The sequence below is a fragment of the Salvelinus fontinalis genome, chromosome 28, assembly GCF_029448725.1.
Source record: "Salvelinus fontinalis isolate EN_2023a chromosome 28, ASM2944872v1, whole genome shotgun sequence".
In the NCBI taxonomy this organism is placed as follows: domain Eukaryota; kingdom Metazoa; phylum Chordata; class Actinopteri; order Salmoniformes; family Salmonidae; genus Salvelinus; species Salvelinus fontinalis.
This window is the reverse complement of record NC_074692.1, coordinates 46,168,196-46,193,299: the sequence shown is the minus strand read 5'-3', so window position 1 is coordinate 46,193,299 and position 25,104 is coordinate 46,168,196. Positions and strand designations below refer to the sequence as shown.

The window sequence follows — 25,104 nt, the reverse complement described above, 5'->3', positions numbered from 1 at the left end:
CGATACCTACAGGGTAAACTGACGGATACCTACAGGGTAAACTGACCGATACCTACAGGGTAAACTGACCGATACCTACAGGGTAAACTGACGGATACCTACAGGGTAAACTGACGGATACCTACAGGGTAAACTGACCGATACCTACAGGGTAAACTGACGGATACCTACAGGGTAAACTGACGGATACCTACAGGGTAAACTGACGGATACCTACAGGGTAAACTGACGGATACCTACAGGGTAAACTGACGGATACCTACAGGGTAAACTGACGGATACCTACAGGGTACACTTACCGATACCTACAGGGTAAACTGACCGATACCTACAGGGTAAACTGACCGATACCTACAGGGTAAACTGACGGATACCTACAGGGTAAACTGACCGATACCTACAGGGTAAACTGACCGATACCTACAGGGTAAACTGACGGATACCTACAGGGTAAACTGACTGATACCTACAGGGTAAACTGACCGATACCTACAGGGTAAACTGACCGATACCTACAGGGTAAACTGACGGATACCTACAGGGTAAACTGACGGATACCTACAGGGTAAACTGATGGATACCTACAGGGTAAACTGACCGAAAACTACAGGGTAAACTGACCGATACCTACAGGGTAAACTGACCGATACCTACAGGGTAAACTGACCGATACCTACAGGGTAAACTGACCGATACCTACAGGGTAAACTGACCGATACCTACAGGGTAAACTGACCGATACCTACAGGGTAAACTGACGGATACCTATAGGGTAAACTGACGGATACCTACAAGGTAAACTGACGGATACCTACAGGGTAAACTGACGGATACCTACAGGGTAAACTGACGGATACCTACAGGGTAAACTGACGGATACCTACAGGGTAAACTGACGGATACCTACAGGGTAAACTGACGGATACCTACAGGGTAAACTGACGGATACCTACAGGGTAAACTGACCGATACCTACAGGGTAAACTGACCGATACCTACAGGGTAAACTGATGGATACCTACAGGGTAAACTGACCGATACCTACAGGGTAAACTGACCGATACCTACAGGGTAAACTGACCGATACCTACAGGGTAAACTGACCGATACCTACAGGGTAAACTGACGGATACCTACAGGGTAAACTGACCGATACCTACAGGGTAAACTGACGGATACCTACAGGGTAAACTGACGGATACCTACAGGGTAAACTGACGGATACCTACAGGGTAAACTGATGGATACCTACAGGGTAAACTGATGGATACCTACAGGGTAAACTGACGGATACCTACAGGGTAAACTGACGAATACCTACAGGGTAAACTGACGGATACCTACAGGGTAAACTGACGGATACCTACAGGGTAAACTGACGGATACCTACAGGGTAAACTGACGGATACCTACAGGGTAAACTGACGGATACCTTTACATAATAAGGTTACGGTTGGTTCAAATAAGGTTGGTTCCAATAACAGGTAAAGGTTTTAATGGCAAAGTGACATTTTAATGTTATTCATAAAATAATCACATTTTAAGAGAAAAAAAAAACACTTTCGCTGTAGTGAAGTCTGATTTAGCTGATTGTACACAAGCGGCAGTTGATTAGCATTACCTAGCCAGTTAGCATCGATGCTAACATAAAACCCCAAACAACAGTCCTTTGATTATTATTATTTTTGCATGTTTGATATGATTGTATTCGAGCTAGAGGTTGTAACCAAAACATGGTTGTCTTGTTCTGAAATCCAGAGTAAAACTATAATAACAACAGCACTTATACTAGAATACTACACTGAATGGACAAAACATTAGGAACACCTGCTCTTTCCATGACATAGACTGACCAGGTGAAAACTATGATCCTTATTGATGTCCCTTGTTAAATCTACTTCAATCAGTGTAGATGAAGGGCTGGAGACAGGTTAGAGAAGGACTTTTTAAGCCTTTGAGACATGGATTGTGTATGTGTGCCATTCAGAGGGTGAATAGTCAAGACAAAATATTTAAGTGCCTTTGAACGGGGTATGGTAGTAGGTGCCAGGCGCACCAGTTTGTGTCAAGAACTGCTGGGTTTTTCACCCTCAACAGTTTCCCCCGTGTGTATCAAGAATGGTCCACCACCCAAAGGACATCCAGCCAACTTGACACAACTGTGGGAAGCATTGGAGTCAACATGGGCCAGCATCCCTGTGGAACGCTTTCGACACCTTGTTGAGATATTCCAAGATGCCACCATAAAGACACTCTCTTATCCTCCTGTATAACACACTATACTAGCCTCTCGTCCTCCTGTATGAAACACTATAATAGTCTATTATCCTCCTGTATAAACCACTATACTAGTCTCTTGTCCTCCTGTATAACACACTATACTAGCCTCTCGTCCCCCTGTATAAAACACTATAATAGTCTCTCTTGTCCTCCTGTATAAAGCATTATAATAGTCTATTATCCTCCTGTACAAAACACTATAATAGCCTCTTTCCCTCCTGTATAAAACACAATAATAGTCTAATATCCTCCTGTATAAGACACTATAATAGCCTCTTGTCCTCCTGTATAAGACACTATAATAGCCTCTTTCCCTCCTGTATAAAACACTATAATTGTATCTTGTCCTCCTGTATAAAACACTATAATAGCCTCTTGTCCTCCTGTATAAGACACTATAATAGCCTCTTTCCCTCCTGTATAAAACACCATAATAGTCTAATATCCACCTGTATAAGACACTATATTAGTATATTGTCCTCCTGTATAAGACACTATAATAGTATCTTGTCCTCCTGTATAAAACACTATAATAGCCTCTTGTCCTCCTGTATAAGACACTATAATAGCCTTTTTTCCTCCTGTATAAAACACAATAATAGTCTAATATCCTCCTGTATAACACACTATATTAGTATATTGTCCTCCTGTATAAGACACTATAATAGTATCTTGTCTTCCTGTATAAGACACTATATTAGTATATTGTCCTCCAGGAATAAGACACTATATTAGTATATTGTCCTCCTGTATAAGACACTATAATAGTATCTTGTCCTCCTGTATAAGACACTATAATAGCCTCTTGTCCTCCTGTATAAGACACTATAATAGCCTCTTGTCCTCCTGTATAAACCACTATACTAGTCTCTTGTCCTCCTGTATAAAACACTATAATAGCCTCTTGTCCTCCTGTATAAACCACTATACTAGTCTCTTGTCCTCCTGTATAAACCACTATACTAGTCTCTTGTCCTCCTGTATGAAACACCAAAATAAAATAAATAATGCTTCATACTCCACGATCTGGTTTTGATCCTCTATTTGACATTCCGGACCGAATTCCAGTCTGCTTAACAAAATAACCACTTTGCAATGTCTGTCCAACATGTCTGTCCGTTTCATCAGAATATGTCATAATAATAACATTTCAGCCATCGTAGCTATATGTATAGTTCTCTGAGATATGTCTGTTGTATGTCTGTCATACAAAAGTCCTGGATTATACAATATGTCACCTCAAGCTGACATACGTGTTCTACGAGGTACGTCTGGTTACGTCATATTAGTTCTATTACGTCTGTGGTATGTCTGTCATACAGAGGTACGCGGTTTCCTGATGACAAGCTGCACGGGGCCTTCGCTGGCGGCCTTGATGATGTTCCAGGCGTCGTAATGCACGAGGCCCTGCAGCGAGCGTCCGTTGACCTCCAGTACCTCGTCCCCCACGTCCACCACCCTCGACAGCTCCGCAGCACCACCTAGAGAAGGTTGGGTTCATTATGATCACATGTTATAATGTGTCATAAATGGTCATGACAAGTATTACAACGCATTATAACTGTATCGTAATGCATTATACCTGTATCATAATGCATTATAACTGTATCATAATGCATTATAACTGTATCATAATGCATTATAACTGTATCGTAATGCATTATACCTGTATCGTAATGCATTATACCTGTATCGTAATGCATTATAACTGTATCGTAATGCATTATACCTGTATCGTAATGCATTATAACGGCATCATAATGCATTATAACTGTATCGCAATGCATTATAACTGTATCGTAATGCATTATACCTGTATCGTAATGCATTATACCTGTATCGTAATGCATTATAACTGTATCGTAATGCATTATAACTATCGTAATGCATTATACCTGTATCGTAATGCATTATACCTGTATCATAATGCATTATACCTGTATCATAATGCATTATAACTATCGTAATGCATTATACCTGCGTACTTAAATGTTGGATCTATGAAACCTTGCTGTAATAGATAGTGTAGGATTCTGAAAGCTCTCTTCCGCCATGGCATCTCTCCCCTACATGTAACCCAATCCAGCTGTCTACGCAGGCTCTCTCTCCTCTCCTCTTCCCCTCTCTCCTCTCCTCTTTTCTTTTCTCTTCTCTTCACCCCTCCTCTCCTCATTGGAAAGTCTGTATTGGCAGACAAACTCACTGACCGTTTCTGTTTTGACTGCCATGCTGGGGAAATGCCCCCTCTGGTGGCCATAGGCTGACACTGACATGCCACCATACGAATAGAGACCAAGGTATTGGGTGGGTGTGTGTGTGTGTGTGTGTGTGTGTGTGTGTGTGTGTGTGTGTGTGTGTGTGTGTGTGTGTGTATATACTTTCGTTCCTGCGTGTGCGTGCCTTTGTGTGTGTGTGTGTGTGTGTGTGTGTGTGTGTGTGAGAATGTGTGTTGGCTGACCTTTGAAGACCCGTTTAACGTTGAGGGGTAGGTCTCCGTGTGCCGAGGATTTGCCCCCCTCCAGACTGAAGCCCAGACCAGCTGACGTCTTCAGCAGCTCCACCCTCAGAGCCCCGTCAGGACCCACCTCCACCACTACTGGAAGACACAGAGGCACAGTGAGCACCCGGTCCAGCAGGAATCATGTCTGCTCTATACAAATAGCGCTTTGGTTTTTAGGAACTGAAGTGCGGTTATGAAACAAAAACCTTTTCTGATAATGGTTAATGAGAACATGAGTTTTTAGGGTTAGGGTTATTGATACAGGATTATACAACGGGTGGGTCTAATGCTGAATGCTGATTGGTTAACATCTCTATCAAACAAAATGGCAGAGAAGTTCATTATTTTCCTGTTTGCAGGACAACCGTCCTCTAAATCAAATCTAAGTTTATTTGTAACGTATATAGATTTGCGGATGTTATCTCAGGTGCAGTGTACTGCTTGTGTTTCTAGCTACAACTGTGCAGTAATACCTAGCAATACAAAACAATACATACATAATCCATAAAGTAAAAATAAAGAATTTAAGAAATATCAGAACAAGCAATGTCAGAGTTCAGAATACAGTGCATTCGAAAAGCATTCAGACCCCATGACTTTTTCCACATTTTGTTACATCACAGCCTTATTCTAAAATTGATGATTTTTTTTTTTTTAAAGCTCAGCAGTCTACAAACAATACCCCATAACGACAAAGTGAAAACATTTTTTTTTTTTTTTGCTGAGACACAAAATTGAGGTCAGGTGCATCCTGTCTCCATTGATTATCCTTGAGATGCTTCTACAACTTGATTGGAGTCCACCTGTGGTAAATTCAATTGGCTGGACATGATTTGGAAAGGCTCACGCCTGTCTATATAGGGTCCCACAGTTGACAGTACATGTCAGAGCAAAAACCAAAGGTCAATGAGGTCAAAGGAATTGTCCGTAGAGCTCCGAGACAGGATTGTGTCGAGACTCAGATCTGGGTAAGGGTACCAAAACATTTCTGCAGCATTGAAGGTCCCCAAGACCAAATTGGCCTCCATCATTCTTAAATGGGAGGAGTTTGGAACCACCAAGACTTTTCCTAGAGCTGGCCGTCTGGCCAAACTGAGTAATCGGGGAGAAGGGCCTTGGTCAGGGAGGTGACCAAGAACCCAATAGTCACTCTGACAGAGCTCTAGAGTTCATCTGTGGAGATGGGAGAACCTTCCAGAAGGACAACAATCTCTGCTGCACTCCACGAATCAGGCCTTTATGGTAGAGTTGCCAGACGGAAGCCACAAATCAGTAAAAGGAACATGACAGCCCGCTTGGAGTTTGCCAAAAGGCACCTAAAGGACTCTCAGACCATGAGAAACAAGATTCTCTGGTCTGATGAAACCAAGTTGGAACTCTTTGGCTTGAATGCGAAGCGTCACGTCTGGAGGAAACCTGGCACCATTCCTACGGTGAAGCATGGTGATAGCAGCATCATGCTGTGGGGAGTTTTTCAGCGGTAGGGACTGGGAGACTAGTCAGGATCAAGAGAAAGATGAACAGAGCAGAGTACAGAGAGATCCAGAGCGCACAGGACCTCAGACTGGAGCAAAGGTTTAATTTCCAACAAGACAATGACCCTAAGCACACAGCCAAGACACCGCAGGAGTGGCTTCGGGACAAGTCTCTGAATGTCTTTGAATGGCCCAGCCAGAGACCGGACTTGAACCCAATGGAACATCTCTGGAGAGAACTGAAAATAGCTGTGCAGCGACGCTCCCCATCCAACCTGATAGTGTTTAAGAGGATCTGCAGAGAATAATGGTAGAAACTCCCCAAATACAGGTGTGCCAAGCTTGTAGCGTCTTACCCAAGAACACTCGAGGCTGCCGAAGGTGCTTCAAAAATGTTCTGAGTAAAGGGTCTGATTATTTTTCTATTTTTAATAAATTTGCTACAATTTTTACAAACCTGTTTTTGCTTTGTCATTATGGACTATTGTGCGTAGATTGATGAGGGGGGAAAAAAACAATTTAATACATTTTAGAATAAGGCTGTAATGTAACAAAATGTGGGTCTGAATGCTTTCTAAATGCATTGTATATAATGGTGTGTATAGACCATATGCGTAGTGTACAGCAGTAGTTACATAGGATGAGCCGTAACTAGAATACAGTATATACATATGAAGTGGGTAAAACAATATGTAAACATTATGAAGGTGACCAGTGTTAATGACCATGTACATAGGGCAGCAGGGAAGAGTACCGAGTGACAGTCACTAAGGTTCAGGGCAGGGTACTGGGTGGAGGCCAGCTAGCAACAGTCACTAAGGTTCAGGGCAGGGTACTGGGTGGAGGCCGGCTAGCAATAGTCACTAAGGTTCAGGGCAGGGTACTGGGGGAGGCTAGTAACAGTCACTAAGGTTCAGGGCAGGGTACTGGGTGGAGGCCGGCTAACAACAGTCACTAAGGTTCAGGGCAGGGTACTGGGTGGAGGCCGGCTAGCAATAGTCACTAAGGTTCAGGGCACGGTACTGGGGGAGGCTAGTAACAGTCACTAAGGTTCAGGGCAGGGTACTGGGTGGTAGCCGGCTAGTAAAAGTCACTAAGGTTCAGGGCAGGGTACTGGGTGTAGGCCGGCTAGTAACAGTCAATAAGGTTCAGGGCAGGGTACTGGGGGAGGCTAGCAACAGTCACTAAGGTTCAGGGCAGGGTACTGGGGGAGGCTAGTAACAGTCACTAAGGTTCAGGGCAGGGTACTGGGTGGAGGCCGGCTAGCAACAGTCACTAAGGTTCAGGGCAGGGTACTGGGGGAGGCTAGTAACAGTCAGTAAGGTTCAGGGCAGGGTACTGGGGGGAGAACGGCTAGTAACAGTCAGTAAGGTTCAGGGCAGGGTACTGGGTGGAGGCCGGCTAGTAACAGTAACTAAGGTTCAGGACAGGGTACTGTGTGGAGGCCGGCTAGTATCAGTGACTAAGGTTCAGGACAGGGTACTGGGTGGAGGCTAGTAACAGTCACTAAGGTTCAGGGCAGGGTACTGGGTGGAGGCTAGTAACAGTCACTAAGGTTCAGGACAGGGTACTGGGTGGAGGCTAGTAACAGTCACTAAGGTTCAGGACAGGGTACTGGGTGGTAGCCGGCTAGCAACAGTTACTAAGGTTCAGGGCAGGGTACTGGGTGGAGGCTAGTAACAGTCACTAAGGTTCAGGACAGGGTACTGGGTGGAGGCTAGTAACAGTCACTAAGGTTCAGGGCAGGGTACTGGGTGGAGGCCGGCTAGTAACAGTCACTAAGGTTCAGGGCAGGGTACTGGGTGGAGGCTAGTAACAGTCACTAAGGTTCAGGGCAGGGTACTGGGTGGAGGCCGGCTAGTAACAGTCACTAAGGTTCAGGGCAGGGTACTGGGGGAGGCTAGCAACAGTCACTAAGGTTCAGGGCAGGGTACTGGGGGAGGCTAGTAACAGTCACTAAGGTTCAGGGCAGGGTACTGGGTGGTAGCCGGCTAGTAACAGTGACTAAGGTTCAGGGCAGGGTACTGGGTGGAGGCCGGCTAGCAACAGTCACTAAGGTTCAGGGCAGGGTACTGGGGGAGGCTAGTAACAGTCAGTAAGGTTCAGGGCAGGGTACTGGGGGGAGAACGGCTAGTAACAGTCAGTAAGGTTCAGGGCAGGGTACTGGGGAGGCTAGTAACAGTCACTAAGGTTCAGGGCAGGGTACTGGGTGGAGGCTAGTAACAGTCACTAAGGTTCAGGGCAGGGTACTGGGGAGGCTAGTAACAGTCACTAAGGTTCAGGGCAGGGTACTGGGTGGAGGCTAGTAACAGTCACTAAGGTTCAGGGCAGGGTACTGGGGAGGCTAGTAACAGTCACTAAGGTTCAGGGCAGGGTACTGGGTGGAGGCTAGTAACAGTCACTAAGGTTCAGGGCAGGGTACTGGGTGGAGGCCGGCTAGTAACAGTCACTAAGGCTCAGGGCAGGGTACTGGGTGGAGGCTAGTAACAGTCACTAAGGTTCAGGGCAGGGTACTGGGGAGGCTAGTAAAAGTTACTAAGGTTCAGGGCAGAGTACTGGGGGAGGCTAGTAACAGTCAATAAGGCTCAGGACAGGGTACTGGATGGAGGCCGGCTAGTAACAGTCACTAAGGTTCAGGACAGGGTACTGGGGAGGCTAATAAAAGTTACTAAGGTTCAGGGCAGGGTACTGGGTGGAGGCTAGTAACAGTCACTAAGGTTCAGGGCAGGGTACTGGGGGAGGCTAGTAACAGTCACTAAGGTTCAGGGCAGGGTACTGGGTGGAGGCTAGTAACAGTCACTAAGGTTCAGGACAGGGTACTGGGGGAGGCTAGTAACAGTCACTAAGGTTCAGGGCAGGGTACTGTGTGGAGGCTAGTAACAGTCACTAAGGTTCAGGGCAGAGTACTGGGGGAGGCTAGTAACAGTCAATAAGGCTCAGGACAGGGTACTGGGGGAGGCTAGTAACAGTCACTAAGGTTCAGGACAGGGTACTGGATGGAGGCCGGCTAGTAACAGTCACTAAGGTTCAGGACAGGGTACTGGGTGGAGGCTAGTAACAGTCACTAAGGTTCAGGGCAGGGTACTGGGTGGAGGCCGGCTAGTGGTGACTATTTAACAGTCTGATGGCCTGGAGGTAGAAGCTGTTTCTCAGTCTCTCGGTCCCAGCTCTAATGCACCTGTACTGCCCCCTCCTTCTAGATGGTAGTGGGGGTGAACAGGCCGCAGCTCGGGGGGTGGGGCTGAGGTCCGTGACGATCTTCTTGTCCTTCCTGTGCCACTTGGGTGTGCTGTAGAGGTCCTGGAGGGAAGGCAGTGTTCCCACGAGTGATGTGTTGGGCTGACCAAAACACCCTCTGGAGAACCCTGCAGTTTGCGGTGCTGTAATTGCCGTACCAGGCGGTGATACAGTCCAACAAGATGCTCTCAATGGTGCATCTGTTGAAGTTTGTGATGGTCTTAGGGGCAAAGCCTAATTTCTTCATTCTCCTGAGGTTGAAGAGGTGCTGTTCCACACTGTCTGTGTGAAGGGACCATTTCAGGTCATCAGTGATGTGCATGCCGAGGAACTTGAAGCTTTTGACCACGTCGATGAGAATGTAGTCCACGATCAGCTACTTCATTTTGCTGACGTTGAAGAAGTTATTTTCCTTTCACCACTCCGCCATGGCTCTAACCTTCTCCCTGTGTCGTCAGCAAACTTGATGATTGCGTTGGAAACGTGCATGGCCAAGCAGTCATGGGTGAACAGGGAGTACAGGAGGCGGCTGAGCACCCAGCCCTGCGGGGCACGCATGTTGAGGTATTGTTACCTACACCAAGGGTCTCCAACAGATACAGTTACCAGTAGCTCACAGCCCACCTATAGTCACGCCTACTCCCGTTCCCTCTCTCCGCCGCTTGACGTCGCCGGTCTAATAACCACCGTTCCTGGCAACAGACATTACGCACACCTGGCAACCCTCATTACGCACACCTGGCAACCCTCATTACGAACACCTGGCAACCCTCATTACGCACACCTGGCAACCCTCATTACGCACACCTGGCAACCCTCATTACGCACACCTGGCAACCCTCATTACGCACACCTGGCAACCCTCATTACGCACGCATGGCAACCCTCATTATGCACACCTGGCAACCATCATTACACACACATGGCAACCCTCATTATGCACACCTGGCAACTCTCATTACGCACACCTGGCAACCCTCATTACACCCACCTGGCAACCCTCATTACACACACCTGGACTTCATCATTACCCTGATTACTTCCTCTTTTATTTATTTGTATTTTATTCCGTAGCCTCAGTCTTCAGGCAGTATTGGTTTTGGTCACGTTCAATACGCTACTCCTGTTTTGTTCATCTGCTTATTCTCATTACTAAAACTCACCTTCTACACCTGCTTCCTGGCTCCTAGCGTATACGTCACACCTATGAGTAGCTCGCCAAGCACTTCTGAAAGCACATGCATTTTTGTATGCGTTCCATCGCAAACTGTCATAAACAAAGATCCCAGCTACTATCCATTCAAAGACACATTATCCCACGCCTGGTTTGCCACTATTGGCTTTATAAGCCAAATGTAATATATCTGCCATTTAATATTCAGCGATATTGCCCGTCTGTCTGTCTGTTTGGTGCGTTTGTCTATCACTCCGTATGTAACCAGTTAGCGATGCTATCACTCCTTATGTAACCAGTTAGCGATGCTATCACTCCTTATGTAACCAGTTAGCGATGCTATCACTCCTTATGTAACCAGTTAGCGATGCTATCACTCCTTATGTAACCAGTTAGCGATGCTATCACTCCTTATGTAACCAGTTAGCGATGCTATCACTCCTTATGTAACCAGTTAGCGATGCTATCACTCCTTATGTAACCAGTTAGCGATGCTATCACTCCGTATGTAACCAGTTAGCGATGCTATCACTCCGTATGTAACCAGTTAGCGATGCTATCACTCCTTATGTAACCAGTTAGTGATGCTATCACTCCTTATGTAACAAGTTAACGATGCTATCACTCCGTATGTAACCAGTTAGCGATGCTATCACTCCGTATGTAACCAGTTAGCGATGCTAGTAATGATAACTGTCTTTCTGGGTAGACTTTCCCCCCCAAAAAACCTTTTCAATTAAATGTTAACTGCAAAGCAGGTTTAGCTAACAGAAAGATATCATGATTAATGTAAATGTAATTATTTGTATGTACTGTAATTGGGTGTCAGTTGTTTAGTGAACTCTACCATGACGTGCTGTAGCGGTAGACCTGACAGAAACATTACTAGAAATCTTCTCTCTTTCTAAATACACTTTTTAAATCTAAACTTGTTCGTTTTTGTTGTTGTTGTTTAAGACTTAAAAATTGGTCTTATGATGTGATTAAAGCATATTGCATGGACTTAGAACAACCATACCGAGAGTAAACAAGTCCTACTAGATCTAAAACCAGGAAAAATAAAACGGACAAAACAGTATTCTGGAAAATATACATTTATGAGCAACCCTTATTAAGAGTAATTTATTAACCATTATTTTACCCGTTATATTGACAGAAAAACACATCTCTTGTACACCAAGGACTCTGGGAGGAGTTGCAGGGTATAGGAGAATAATGTGCTTATTTGAAAGCTACAAAACAAAAATGTGTAGATCACTCCGGCTTTGCAGTATGTTAATGTTTCCTATCCTGTACCTCCCAGTCCCATAACAGATCTAGTTGTCTCAGGCCTGTTCTCTCTGCACCCCAGGGAGTAGCTTCTTCCGGTGTGGTGGGACAGGTCATGTTGCCTCGGGGACATCTGTCCTTCATTGTCCTTCCCCCTGCGAATAACCACCAGGGTCTGACTGGATAGTCTAGCCTGGTGGAGACAGGACACGGCTTCTACGTGGGACATCCCCTCCAAGCTGCTGCCGTTGATGGACAGGACACTGTCCCCCCGCTGAATGGTACCTTCCAGGCCGGCCACGCCTTTAGAGAACACCCGGTGGACCTGCCCCAAACAGAGGTAAGTGGGAGAGTTAAGAAGTGAAGTTGAATCCCAAATCAACTCCTAGCCACTCCTTGGAGTGCCTACACACTAGGCACTCCAATCTATCTCAAGGGATTGGATTGGTGCTAAGTGGAGTGGGTGAGTAATGAATTGTTCAACATTGAATAGAGACAAAAACATTTGTTTACTCTAGGTTTCTCATTACTTACTCCATATCTTTACATATATATATATATAATATATTTATAACTGTACTTCTGTTATACTACTGTTATACTACTGTTATACTGCTGTAATACTACTGTTGTATTACTACTGTTATACCGCTGTTATACTACTGTAATACTACTGTTATACTACTGTTATACCGCTGTTATACTACTGTTATAATACTGTAATACTACTGTTATTCTACTCTTATACTGCTGTTATACTGCTGTTATACTACTGTTATACTACTGTTATACTGCTGTAATACTACTGTTGTATTACTACTGTTATACCGCTGTTATACTACTGTAATACTACTGTTATACTAATGTTATACCGCTGTTATACTACTGTAATACTACTGTTATACTGCTGTTATACTACTGTAATACTACTGTTATACTACTGTAATACTACTGTTGTATTACTACTGTTATACTGCTGTAATACTACTGTTATACTACTATTATACCGCTGTTATACTACTGTTATACTACTGTAATACTACTGTAATACTACTGTTGTACTACTGTTATACTGCTGTAATACTACTGTTGTATTACTACTGTTATACTGCTGTTATACTACTGTAATACTACTGTTATACTGCTGTTATACTACTGAAATACTACTGTTGTATTACTACTGTTATACTACTGTAATACTACTGTTGTATTACTACTGTTATACTACTATTATACTGCTGTTATACTACTGTAATACTACTGTTGTATTACTACTGTTATACCGCTGTTATACCGCTGTTATACCACTGTAATACTACTGTAATTCTACTGTAATACTACTGTTATACTACTGTTATACTGCTGTTATAATACTGTAATACTACTGTAATACTACTGTAATACTTCTGTTATACTGCTGTTATACCGCTGTTATACCGCTGTTATACTACTGTTATACTACTGTAATACTACTGTGATACTACTGTTATAATACTGTAATTCTACTGTTATACTTCTGTAATACTACTGTTATACTACTGTTATACTACTGTTATACTACTGTTATACTACTGTTATACTACTGTTATACTACTGTTATACTACTGTACTTACAGTTATGGACTTCTGCTCAAGGTCCATTCCACCTGCGATACTGAAACCAAGTCCGGATCCCTCTTCTTTAGAGAAGACTACGAAGTGGGTATCATCTTTATCCTAGGTGAGGGGGGCAGAAACAAAATTTTTACATTTTTTACATTTTAGTCATTTAGCAGACGCTCTTATCCAGAGCGACTTACAGTAGAGTGCATACATTTTATTACATTTTACATACTGAGACAAGGATATCCCTACCGGCCAAGCCCTCCCTAACCCGGACGACGCTATGCCAATTGTGCGTCGCCCACGGACCTCCCGGTTGCAGCCGGCTGCGACAGAGCCTGGGCACGAACCCAGAGACTCTAGTGGCGCAGCTAGCACTGCGATGCAGTGCCCTAGACCACTGCGCCACCCGGGAGACCAACACACACAATGTGTATCTTTCAAGACAAGGATGAAAATACTTCAACAATGTCTCAGACATTATATCCCTGACACTCTTCTCCTCTAGCCTGGTGCTGTCTTAACAACTCATAATTTATATTTTTATTTCACCTTTATTTAACCAGGTAGGCTAGTTGAGAACAAGTTCTCATTTACAACTGCGACCTGGCCAAGATAAAGCAAAGCAGTTCGACACATATAACAACACATGGAGTAAAACAAACATACAGTCAATAATACAGAGTGAGCAAATGAGGTGAGATAAGGGAGGTAAAGGCAAAAAAAGGCCATGGTGGCGAAGTAAATACAATATAGCAGGTAAAACACTGGAATGGTAGATTTGCAGTGGAAGAATGTGCATAGTAGAACTATAAATAATGGGGTGCAAAGGAGCAAAATAAACAAATACAGTAAGGGAAGAGGTAGTTGTTTGGGCTAAATTATAGATGGGCTATGTACAGGTGCAGTAATCTGTGAGCTGCTCTGGCAGCTGGTGCTTAAAGCTAGTGAGGGAGATAAGTGTTTCCAGTTTCAGAGATTTTTGTAGTTCGTTCCAGTCATTGGCAGCAGAGAACTGGAAGGAGAGGCGGCCAAAGGAGGAATTGGCTTTGGGGGTGACCAGAGAGATATACCTGCTGGAGTGCGTGCTACAGGTGGGTGCTGCAATGGTGACCAGCGAGCTGAGATAAGGCGGGACTTTACCTAGCAGGGTCTTGTAGATGACCTGGAGCCAGTGGGTTTGGCGACGAGTATGAAGCGAGGGCCAGCCAACGAGAGCGTACAGGTCGCAGTGGTGGGTAGTATATGGGGCTTTGGTGACAAAACGGATGGCACTGTGATAGACTGCATCCAATTTATTGAGTAGGGTATTAGAGGCTATTTTGTAAATGACATCGCCGAAGTCGAGGATCGGTAGGATGGTCAGTTTTACGAGGGTATGTTTGGCAGCATGAGTGAAGGATGCTTTGTTGCGAAATAGGAAGCTTTTCTAGATTTAACTTTGGATTGGAGATGTTTGATGTGAGTCTGGAAGGAGAGTTTACAGTCTAACCAGACACCTAGGTATTTGTAGTTGTCCACATATTCTAAGTCAGAACCGTCCAGAGTAGTGATGCTGGACGGGCGGGCAGGTGCAGGCAGCGATCGGTTGAAGAGCATGCATTTAGTTTTACTTGTATTTAAGAGCAGTTGGAGGCCACGGAATGAGAGTTGTATGGCATTGAAGCTCGTCTGGAGGTTTGTTAACACAGTGTCCAAAGAAGGACCAGAAGTATACAGAATGGTGTCGTCTGCGTAGAGGTGGATCAGAGACTCACCAGCAGCAAGAGCGACATCATTAATGTATACAGAGAAGTGAGTCGGCCCAAGAATTGAACCCTGTGGCACCCCCATAGAGACTGCCAGAGGCCCGGACAACAGGCCCTCCGATTTGACACACTGAACTCTATCAGAGAAGTAGTCGGTTAACCAGACGAGGCAATTATTTGAGAAACCAAGGTCATCGAGTCTGCCGATGAGGATGTGGTGATTTACAGATTCGATAGCCTTGGCCAGGTCAATGAATACGGCTGCACAGTATTGTTTCTTATCGATGGCGGTTAAGATATCGTTTAGGACCTTGAGCGTGGCTGAGGTGCACTCATGACTAGCTCTGAAACCAGATTGCATAGCGGAGAAGGTGAGATTCGAAATGGTCGGTTATCTGTTTGTTGACTTGGCTTTCGAAGACCTTAGAAAGGCAGGGTAGGATAGATATAGGTCTGTAGCAGTTTGGGTCAAGAGTGTCCCCCCCTTTGAAGAGGGGGATGACCGCAGCTGCTTCCAATCTTTGGGAATCTCAGACGACACGAAAGAGAGGTTGAACAGGCTAGTAATAGGGGTTGCAACAATTTCGGCATGTAATTTTAGAAAGAAAGGGTGAAGATTGTCTCGCCCGGCTGATTTGTAGGGGTCCAGATTTTGCCGCTCTTTCAGAACATCAGCTGACTGGATTTGGGAGAAGGAGAAATGGGGAAGGCTTGGGCGAGTTGCTGTGGGGGGTGCAGTGCTGTTGACCGGGGTAGGGGTAGCCAGGTGGAAAGCATGGCCAGCCGTAGAAAAATGCTTCTTGAAATTCTCAATTATAGTGGATTTATCGGTGGTGACAGAGTTTCCTATCCTCAGTGCAGTGGACAGCTGGGAGGAAGTGTTCTTATTCTCCATGGACTTTACAGTGTCCCAGAACGTTTTTGAGTTTGTGTTGCAGGCAGCAAATTTCTGCTTGAAAAAGCTAGCCTTGGCTTTTCTAACTGCCTGTGTATATTGGTTTCTAACTTCCCTGAAAAGTTGCATATCACGGGGGCTGTTCGATGCTAATGCAGAACGCCACAGGATGTTTTTGTGTTGGTTAAGGGCAGTCAGGTCTGGAGAGAACCAAGGGCTATATCTGTTCCTGGTTCTAAATTTATTGAATGGGGCATGCTTATTTATTAAGATGGTGAGGAAGGCATTTAAAAAAAATAATCAGGCATCCTCTACTGACGGGATGAGGTCAATATCCTTCCAGGATTCCAGGATATGGTCAATGTCACGCCAAATACCGTTTGGCCAAAGAGGGCACAAACAGATGTAGGACCATGCTACCTTTCCTCAACCTAATATCTGATGTGTTTAGTTATTTGTGCTATTGTGTTCATTTCCCAGAAACCATCCTTTATTATCTAAACTCATCCCCTGTTAACCCTGAACTACCTGATCCGCTGAACTACCGGATCCGCTGAACTACCTGATCCCCTGAACTACCTGATCCCCGGAACTACCTGATCCCCGGAACTACCTGATCCCCGGAACTACCTGATCCCCGGAACTACCTGATCCCCTGAACTACCGGATCCGCTGAACTACCGGATCCGCTGAACTACCGGATCCCCTGAACTACCGGATCCCCTGAACTACCGGATCCCCTGAACTACCGGATCCCCTGAACTACCGGATCCCCTGAACTACCTGATCCCCTGAACTACCGGATCCGCTGAACTACCGGATCCCTTGTTTACCCTGAAATACCTGATCCCCTAAACTACATGATCCCCTGTTTACCCTGAACTACCTGATCCGCTGAACTACCGGATCCCCTGAACTACCGGATCCCCTGAACTACCGGATCCCCTGAACTATGTAATCCCTTGTTTACCCTGAACTGCTGGATCCCTTGTTTACTCTGAACTACTGGATCCCTTGTTTACCCTGAACTACCGGATCCCTTGTTTACCCTGACCTACCTGATCTCCTGAACTACCTGCTCCCTTGTTTACCCTGAACTACCTGATCCCCTAAACTACATGAACCCCTGTTTACCCTGAACTACCTGCTCCCTTGTTTACCCTGAACTACCTGATCCCCTGAACTACCTGCTCCTTTGTTTACCCTAAACTACCTGATCCCCTGAACTACCTGCTCCCTTGTTTACCCTGAACTACCTGATCCCTTGTTTACCCTGAACTACCTGACCCCCTGAACTACTTGTTCCCTTGTTTACCCTGAACTACCTGATCCCCTGAACTACTTGCTCCCTTGTTTACCCTGAACTACCTGATCCCCTGAACTACTTGCTCCCTTGTTTACCCTGAACTACCTGATCCCCTGAACTACCTGCTCCCTTGTTTACCCTGAACTACCTGATCCCCTGAACTACCTGCTCCCTTGTTTACCCTGAACTACCTGATCCCCTGAACTACCTGCTCCCCTGTTTACCCTGAACTACCTGATCCCCTGAACTACCTGATCCCCTGTTTACCCTGATATACCTGCTCCCTTGTTTACCCTGAACTACCTGATCCCCTGAACTACCTGATCCCCTGTTTACCCTGATATACCTGCTCCCTTGTTTACCCTAAACTACCTGATCCCCTGTTTACCCTGAACTACCTGATCCCCTGAACTACCTGATCCCCTGAACTACCTGCTCCCTTGTTTACCCTGAACTACCTGATCCCCTGAACTACCTGATCCCCTGTTTACCCTGATATACCTGCTCCCTTGTTTACCCTGAACTACCTGCTCCCTTGTTTACCCTGAACTACCTGATCCCCTGAACTACCTAATAAATGGACCTGAGAACTGAGAGATCCTGGTGTTCTTAGACACTCCACTGAGAAGCACTCCATCCCACACCAGCAACCCTCCAATATGTTTCACTAATGGAGCCACCAGATGCAGCTACAGACAGACGTCTCTGGTTACCTCAGAGAGAGACTTGGCTTCCTTCAGCAGGGCCAACATGTGTTTGTGTGTGTGTGTGTGTGTTAGTGCTGAGAGATAAAAATAAATATAATTTTGGGGGGGGGATTCTTTTTTTCAGTATCCAATTGGTAGTTAGTCTTGTCCCATCGCTGCAACTCCCGTACGGACTCAGGAGAGGCGAAGGTCGAGAGCCGTGCATCCTCCGAAACACAATCCAGCCAAGCCACACCGCTTCTTGACACAAGGCCTGCTTAACCCGGAAGCCAACCGCACCAATGTGTCGGAGGAAACACTGTACGCCTAGTCCGGCCCACCACAGGAGTCGCTAGTGCGCGATGGGACAGGTACATCCCTGCCGACCAAACCCTACCTTAACCCGGACAACTCAGGCCAAATGTTGCACTGCTCCATGGGTCTCCCTGTCGCGGCCAGCTGCGACAGAGCCTGGACTCAAACCAGGATTTCTAGTGACACAGCTAGCACTGTGATGCAATGTCTTAGACCACTGGGCAACTCGGGAGGCCAGGGGGATTATTAACAACTATTTAGTTCCGTTTTTTGGTGAGTTCTAGAGAGAAATCAAATAATTCACAATAGAAATTAGGTCATAGAGGTTTTCATTAGGCAAATACTCAACCTAGTTCAACGCAGAAAACATGGTAATTAACTACAATGAGCATAATCCATTGCACCTGTTTATTAACGGCCCAGGACAGAAGGGGATACACACAGACCACATGAGAGAGGAATCAACACAACACAAGAGAGGGATAGAGACAGTTGATGAGGTAGCTACTAAAACGATTTGGTCAGACAGCTCTGCAGCATAGCTAGTAGCCTAGTTAAATAGGATCAATCAATGGGGAGCACAGACATAACGTTACATGGTTGTCTGGCTGGCTGGCTGCTACTGCCTCAGCAGAGATGACATGATGACTTTAAGGAATGAAATAATGAAGTAATATACCCAACTGAAATATTTTATTCAAGTAATATCAATACATTTTTGACACGCCCCCCACAGAAATCGGCCTTCCGCATCTGCAGTGGAAGGTGGCAGAGCTACAGCAGTGTTTGTCAGGCCAGGGGACATTCCAAAAATCTGTCTTTTCATGACAACGTTTAGCTCTAAGTGTCACGGGACTTGTCTGAAGGTAACCCAGTACCGGGCTGAAGGTAACCCAGTACCGGGCTGAAGGTAACCCAGTACCGGGCTGAAGGTAACCCAGTACCGGGCTGAAGGTAACCCAGTACCGGGCTGAAGGTAACCCAGTACCGGTCTGAAGGTAACCCAGTACCGGGCTGAAGGTAACCCAGTACCGGGCTGAAGGTAACCCAGTACCGGTCTGAAGGTAACCCAGTACCGGGCTGAAGGTAACCCAGTACCGGGCTGAAGGTAACCCAGTACCGGGCTTAAGGTAACCCAGTACCGGGCTGAAGGTAACCCAGTACCGGGCTGAAGGTAACCCAGTACCGGTCTGAAGGTAACCCAGTACCGGTCTGAAGGTAACCCAGTACCGGGCTGAAGGTAACCCAGTACCGGGCTGAAGGTAACCCAGTACCGGGCTGAAGGTAACCCAGTACCGGGCTGAAGGTAACCCAGTACCGGTCTGAAGGTAACCCAGTACCGGGCTGAAGGTAACCCAGTACCGGTCTGAAGGTAACCCAGTACCGGTCTGAAGGTAACCCAGTACCGGGCTGAAGGTAACCCAGTACCGGTCTGAAGGTAACCCAGTACCGGGCTGAAGGTAACCCAGTACCGGGCTGAAGGTAACCCAGTACCGGGCTGAAGGTAACCCAGTACCGGGCTGAAGGTAACCCAGTACCGGGCTGAAGGTAACCCAGTACCGGGCTGAAGGTAACCCAGTACCGGGCTGAAGGTAACCCAGTACCGGGCTGAAAAATGAATGGAAGTGAATGGGGAATTTCCACAACAAAGGTATAGGGCTAATTCCACTGTAAATGTATTTTCAATTTGTTTCGCTTTCTTATATCTCTCAGATATAGGACAGACACTTCAAAACCTACCTACTTTTGATATATTTTGGGACTGTCTGTTATTTTGGGACTGTCTGTTATTTTGGGACTGTCTGTTATTTTGGGACTGTCTGTTATTTTGGGACTGTCTGTTATTTTGGGACTGTCTGTTATTTTGGGACTGTCTGTTATTTTGGGACTGCCAAATTCAAATTATAAAAAATGTACATATATTATATATACAGGTGTCCTAAAATTCTAAATAAAATATCTAAATAATCCTTGGTATGACCATCTTAAAACAATTCCACATGACCATCTTAAAACAATTCCGTATGTAGAAACCCAGCCCCGGCCCCTTAGACGGTAAATAAGTGGATAAGCTGTACAGTAATGGGCAGTCACTACCTTATTAATGAAGTGTGGTGAGCAGTTGAATCAAAGAGAGAGAAAAGACAATAGTTAATCAGTTTTGAACAAATACATCCTGCCACACTGGTAAGCACAGAGCAACATTTTAAGGGGCATTGCACTAATAATGGCGCTGACTAGGGAAACGTTCCCGCCAGTCTGCACATTCAAACGAAAAAAAATGTAACTAATAATGGCATCTTTATGCTTTCTTTAATCAAATAATGATAAAAAATACTCTTTCAAAATAACCATGTTTATTTAGTTATGGATCCATAACGAATTACTATGGGAATAAATATCAATGAATTACAGAAATATTGGAACAAAGTTGTCTAATGAAGGTAAACAAATTGTTGCTTACTGGAAAGTACTCTTTCAAACACACACGGTCACGTTGTACAGCGCCATCATGGCTATTAGCAGGTAGCTGGACAACAGACTTGCTTAGAAGGAGGATAGGGGGAAAATTCTATCGTCAAATGTATTTCTTAGTTACGTTGGCTGTATCACAACCCGGCTGTGATTGGTTGCAATTTCAGTTTAATCCACCAGAAAAGACAAAACAAATAATACAGCAAAAATTATTATTATTATGTATCACATCCGACCGTGATTGGGAGACCCACAGGGCGGCGCACAATTGGCCCAGCATTTGTCTCCCTCTAAAAACAGAAATAAATATTTTGTCCTTTATTCAGATTACAATTGCTCACTTTCGTTAAAAAATAAATAAAATAAAATTACCTTCAAAAATATTGTTATACTGTATATTTTCTAGTTGATGGCACAGTCATATAGCCCGGCACCTAAATAAAGCTGAGTGACTCACTCATTCATGGCTTTGGATCCAAATAAATAAGTACCAACATTCTTTCTGACAGTCTTTAATAAAGAAATGTTTTGGTTATCCTGACTCGGACACCATGTACAGGACAATATACCTTTACCAACACCTCTCTGTATTTTGATACTTTGTGGATGGGGCCTCCCCAGTGGCGCAGCTGTCTAAGTCACCGCAATGCAAAATGCGTTGCTACAGATGCAGGTTTGATACCCGTGAGTCACATCATATTTTTTGATATACTGTAGGCCTACCATTGGCGACATGAGTCTCATTAGTGTTGAGTAATGTGCTGTTAAAAGTGGTGTAGGTCTTATTTATTTAAAGAGCATATTGAAGTTAGAAGCAATAGGATTTGAAGCATTAGCCTACAACTATTTTAGCACCATTTCACACTGCTCTTCACACTGTTAAGCATGGGGATTGGTCTTGATAAATCAATTAGATTTTTTATTTTCACTTAATCTCCATTTGGGTATTGGTTAGACTACAGTTATACAATTAGGATGTAGAAATGTTATTCCCTTAGTGTAACCTATATTTAACTAGGCAAGTCAGTTAAGAACAAATTCTTATTTACAAGGACAGCCTACTCCTTCCTCTCCGTCGAGGAATTGAACCCCAGTCTCCCGCATGCCCGCACATCACAGGGATTCTTTGGCTAAATAGCCCAGTGCTGTAGCCTACTCCCGACAGTCACGTTGTACAGCGCAATATTTTCCATTCCATCCTAACGGAAACCCTGAGGGTCAGGGAGGAGAGACAGGTGGTAAGGGTGGAGAGACAGGTGGTCAGGGTGGAGAGACAGGTGGTCAGGGAGGAGAGACAGGTGGTCAGGGAGGAGAGACAGCTGGTCAGGGTGGAGAGACAGGTGGTCAGGGAGGAGAGACAGGAGGTCAGGGAGGAGAGACAGGTGGTCAGGGTGGAGAGACAGCTGGTCAGGGAGGAGAGACAGGTGGTCAGACAGGAGAGACAGGTGGTCAGACAGGAGAGACAGGTGGTCAGACAGGAGAGACAGGTGGTCAGACAGGAGAGACAGGTGGTCAGGGAGGAGAGACAGGTGGTCAGACAGGAGAGACAGGTGGTCAGACAGGAGAGACAGGTGGTCAGACAGGAGAGACAGGTGGTCAGACAGGAGAGACAGGTGGTCAGACAGGAGAGACAGGTGGTCAGACAGGAGAGACAGGTGGTCAGACAGGAGAGACAGGTGGTCAGACAGGAGAGACAGGTGGTCAGGGAGGAGAGACAGGTGGTCAGGGAGGAGAGACAGCTGGTCAGACAGGAGAGACAGCTGGTCAGACAGGAGAGACAGGTGGTCAGGGTGGAGAGACAGGTGGTCAGACAGGAGAGACAGCTGGTCAGACAGGAGAGACAGCTGGTCAGGGAGGAGAGACAGGTGGTCAGGGAGGAGAGACAGCTGGTCAGGGAGGAGAGACAGGTGGTCAGACAGGAGAGACAGGTGGTCAGACAGGAGAGACAGGTGGTCAGACAGGAGAGACAGCAGGTCAGACAGGAGAGACAGGTGGTCAGACAGGAGAGACAGGTGGTCAGACAGGAGAGACAGCTGGTCAGGGAGGAGAGACAGGTGGTCAGGGAGGAGAGACAGGTGGTCAGGGAGGAGAGACAGGTGGTCAGGGAGGAGAGACAGGTGGTCAGACAGGAGAGACAGGTGGTCAGGGAGGAGAGACAGGTGGTCAGGGAGGAGAGACAGGTGGTCAGGGAGGAGAGACAGGTGGTCAGGGAGGAGAGACAGGTGGTCAGACAGGAGAGACAGGTGGTCAGACAGGAGAGACAGGTGGTCAGGGAGGAGAGACAGGTGGTCAGACAGGAGAGACAGGTGGTCAGACAGGAGAGACAGGTGGTCAGACAGGAGAGACAGGTGGTCAGACAGGAGAGACAGGTGGTCAGACAGGAGAGATAGGTGGTCAGACAGGAGAGACAGGTGGTCAGACAGGAGAGACAGGTGGTCAGACAGGAGAGACAGGTGGTCAGACAGGAGAGACAGGTGGTCAGACAGGAGAGACAGGTGGTCAGACAGGAGAGACAGGTGGTCAGACAGGAGAGACAGGTGGTCAGACAGGAGAGACAGGTGGTCAGACAGGAGAGACAGGTGGTCAGACAGGAGAGACAGGTGGTCAGACAGGAGAGACAGGTGGTCAGACAGGAGAGACAGGTGGTCAGACAGGAGAGACAGGTGGTCAGACAGGAGAGACAGGTGGTCAGACAGGAGAGACAGGAGGTCAGGGAGGAGAGACAGCTGGTCAGGGAGGAGAGACAGCTGGTCAGGGAGGAGAGACAGGTGGTCAGGGTGGAGAGACAGGTGGTCAGACAGGAGAGACAGGTGGTCAGACAGGAGAGACAGGTGGTCAGACAGGAGAGACAGGTGGTCAGACAGGAGAGACAGGTGGTCAGACAGGAGAGACAGGTGGTCAGACAGGAGAGACAGGTGGTCAGACAGGAGAGACAGGTGGTCAGACAGGAGAGACAGGTGGTCAGACAGGAGAGACAGGTGGTCAGACAGGAGAGACAGGTGGTCAGACAGGAGAGACAGGTGGTCAGACAGGAGAGACAGGTGGTCAGACAGGAGAGACAGGTGGTCAGACAGGAGAGACAGGTGGTCAGACAGGAGAGACAGGTGGTCAGACAGGAGAGACAGGTGGTCAGACAGGAGAGACAGGTGGTCAGACAGGAGAGACAGGTGGTCAGACAGGAGAGACAGGTGGTCAGACAGGAGAGACAGGTGGTCAGACAGGAGAGACAGGTGGTCAGGGAGGAGAGACAGCTGGTCAGGGAGGAGAGACAGCTGGTCAGGGTGGAGAGACAGGTGGTCAGACAGGAGAGACAGGTGGTCAGACAGGAGAGACAGGTGGTCAGACAGGAGAGACAGGTGGTCAGACAGGAGAGACAGGTGGTCAGACAGGAGAGACAGGTGGTCAGACAGGAGAGACAGGTGGTCAGACAGGAGAGACAGGTGGTCAGACAGGAGAGACAGGTGGTCAGACAGGAGAGACAGGTGGTCAGGGAGGAGAGACAGGTGGTCAGGGAGGAGAGACAGGTGGTCAGGGAGGAGAGACAGGTGGTCAGGGTGGAGAGACAGCTGGTCAGGGAGGAGAGACAGGTGGTCAGGGAGGAGAGACAGGTGGTCAGGGAGGAGAGACAGCTGGTCAGGGAGGAGAGACAGCTGGTCAGGGAGGAGAGACAGGTGGTCACGGAGGAGAGACAGGTGGTCAGGGAGGAGAGACAGGTGGTCACGGAGGAGAGACAGGTGGTCAGACAGGAGAGACAGGTGGTCAGACAGGAGAGACAGGTGGTCAGACAGGAGAGACAGGTGGTCACGGAGGAGAGACAGGTTGTCAGGGAGGAGAGACAGGTGGTCAGACAGGAGAGACAGGTGGTCAGGGAGGAGAGACAGGTGGTCAGGGAGGAGAGACAGGTGGTCAGGGTGGAGAGACAGGTGGTCAGGGAGGAGAGACAGGTGGTCAGGGAGGTGAGACAGGTGGTCAGACAGGAGAGACAGGTGGTCAGACAGGAGAGACAGGTGGTCAGACAGGAGAGACAGGTGGTCAGACAGGAGAGACAGGTGGTCAGACAGGAGAGACAGGTGGTCAGACAGGAGAGACAGGTGGTCAGACAGGAGAGACAGGTGGTCAGGGAGGAGAGACAGGTGGTCAGG

At 46.6% G+C, this 25,104-nt stretch overlaps 1 protein-coding gene across 1 annotated transcript in view; it reads right to left on the bottom strand.

Annotated features, from left to right (window-relative positions):
- Window positions 1-1,151: 1,151 nt before the first annotated feature.
- The window catches only part of LOC129825792 (PDZ domain-containing protein 2-like), a 119,623-nt gene continuing 95,670 nt past the window's right edge, over window positions 1,152-25,104 (bottom strand). Inside the window, 4 exon segments of the mRNA XM_055885934.1 lie at window positions 1,152-3,761; window positions 4,739-4,876; window positions 11,963-12,260; window positions 13,550-13,651. Of these exon segments, the coding sequence (XP_055741909.1) occupies window positions 3,595-3,761; window positions 4,739-4,876; window positions 11,963-12,260; window positions 13,550-13,651 (705 nt within the window). The 3' untranslated portion in view covers window positions 1,152-3,594.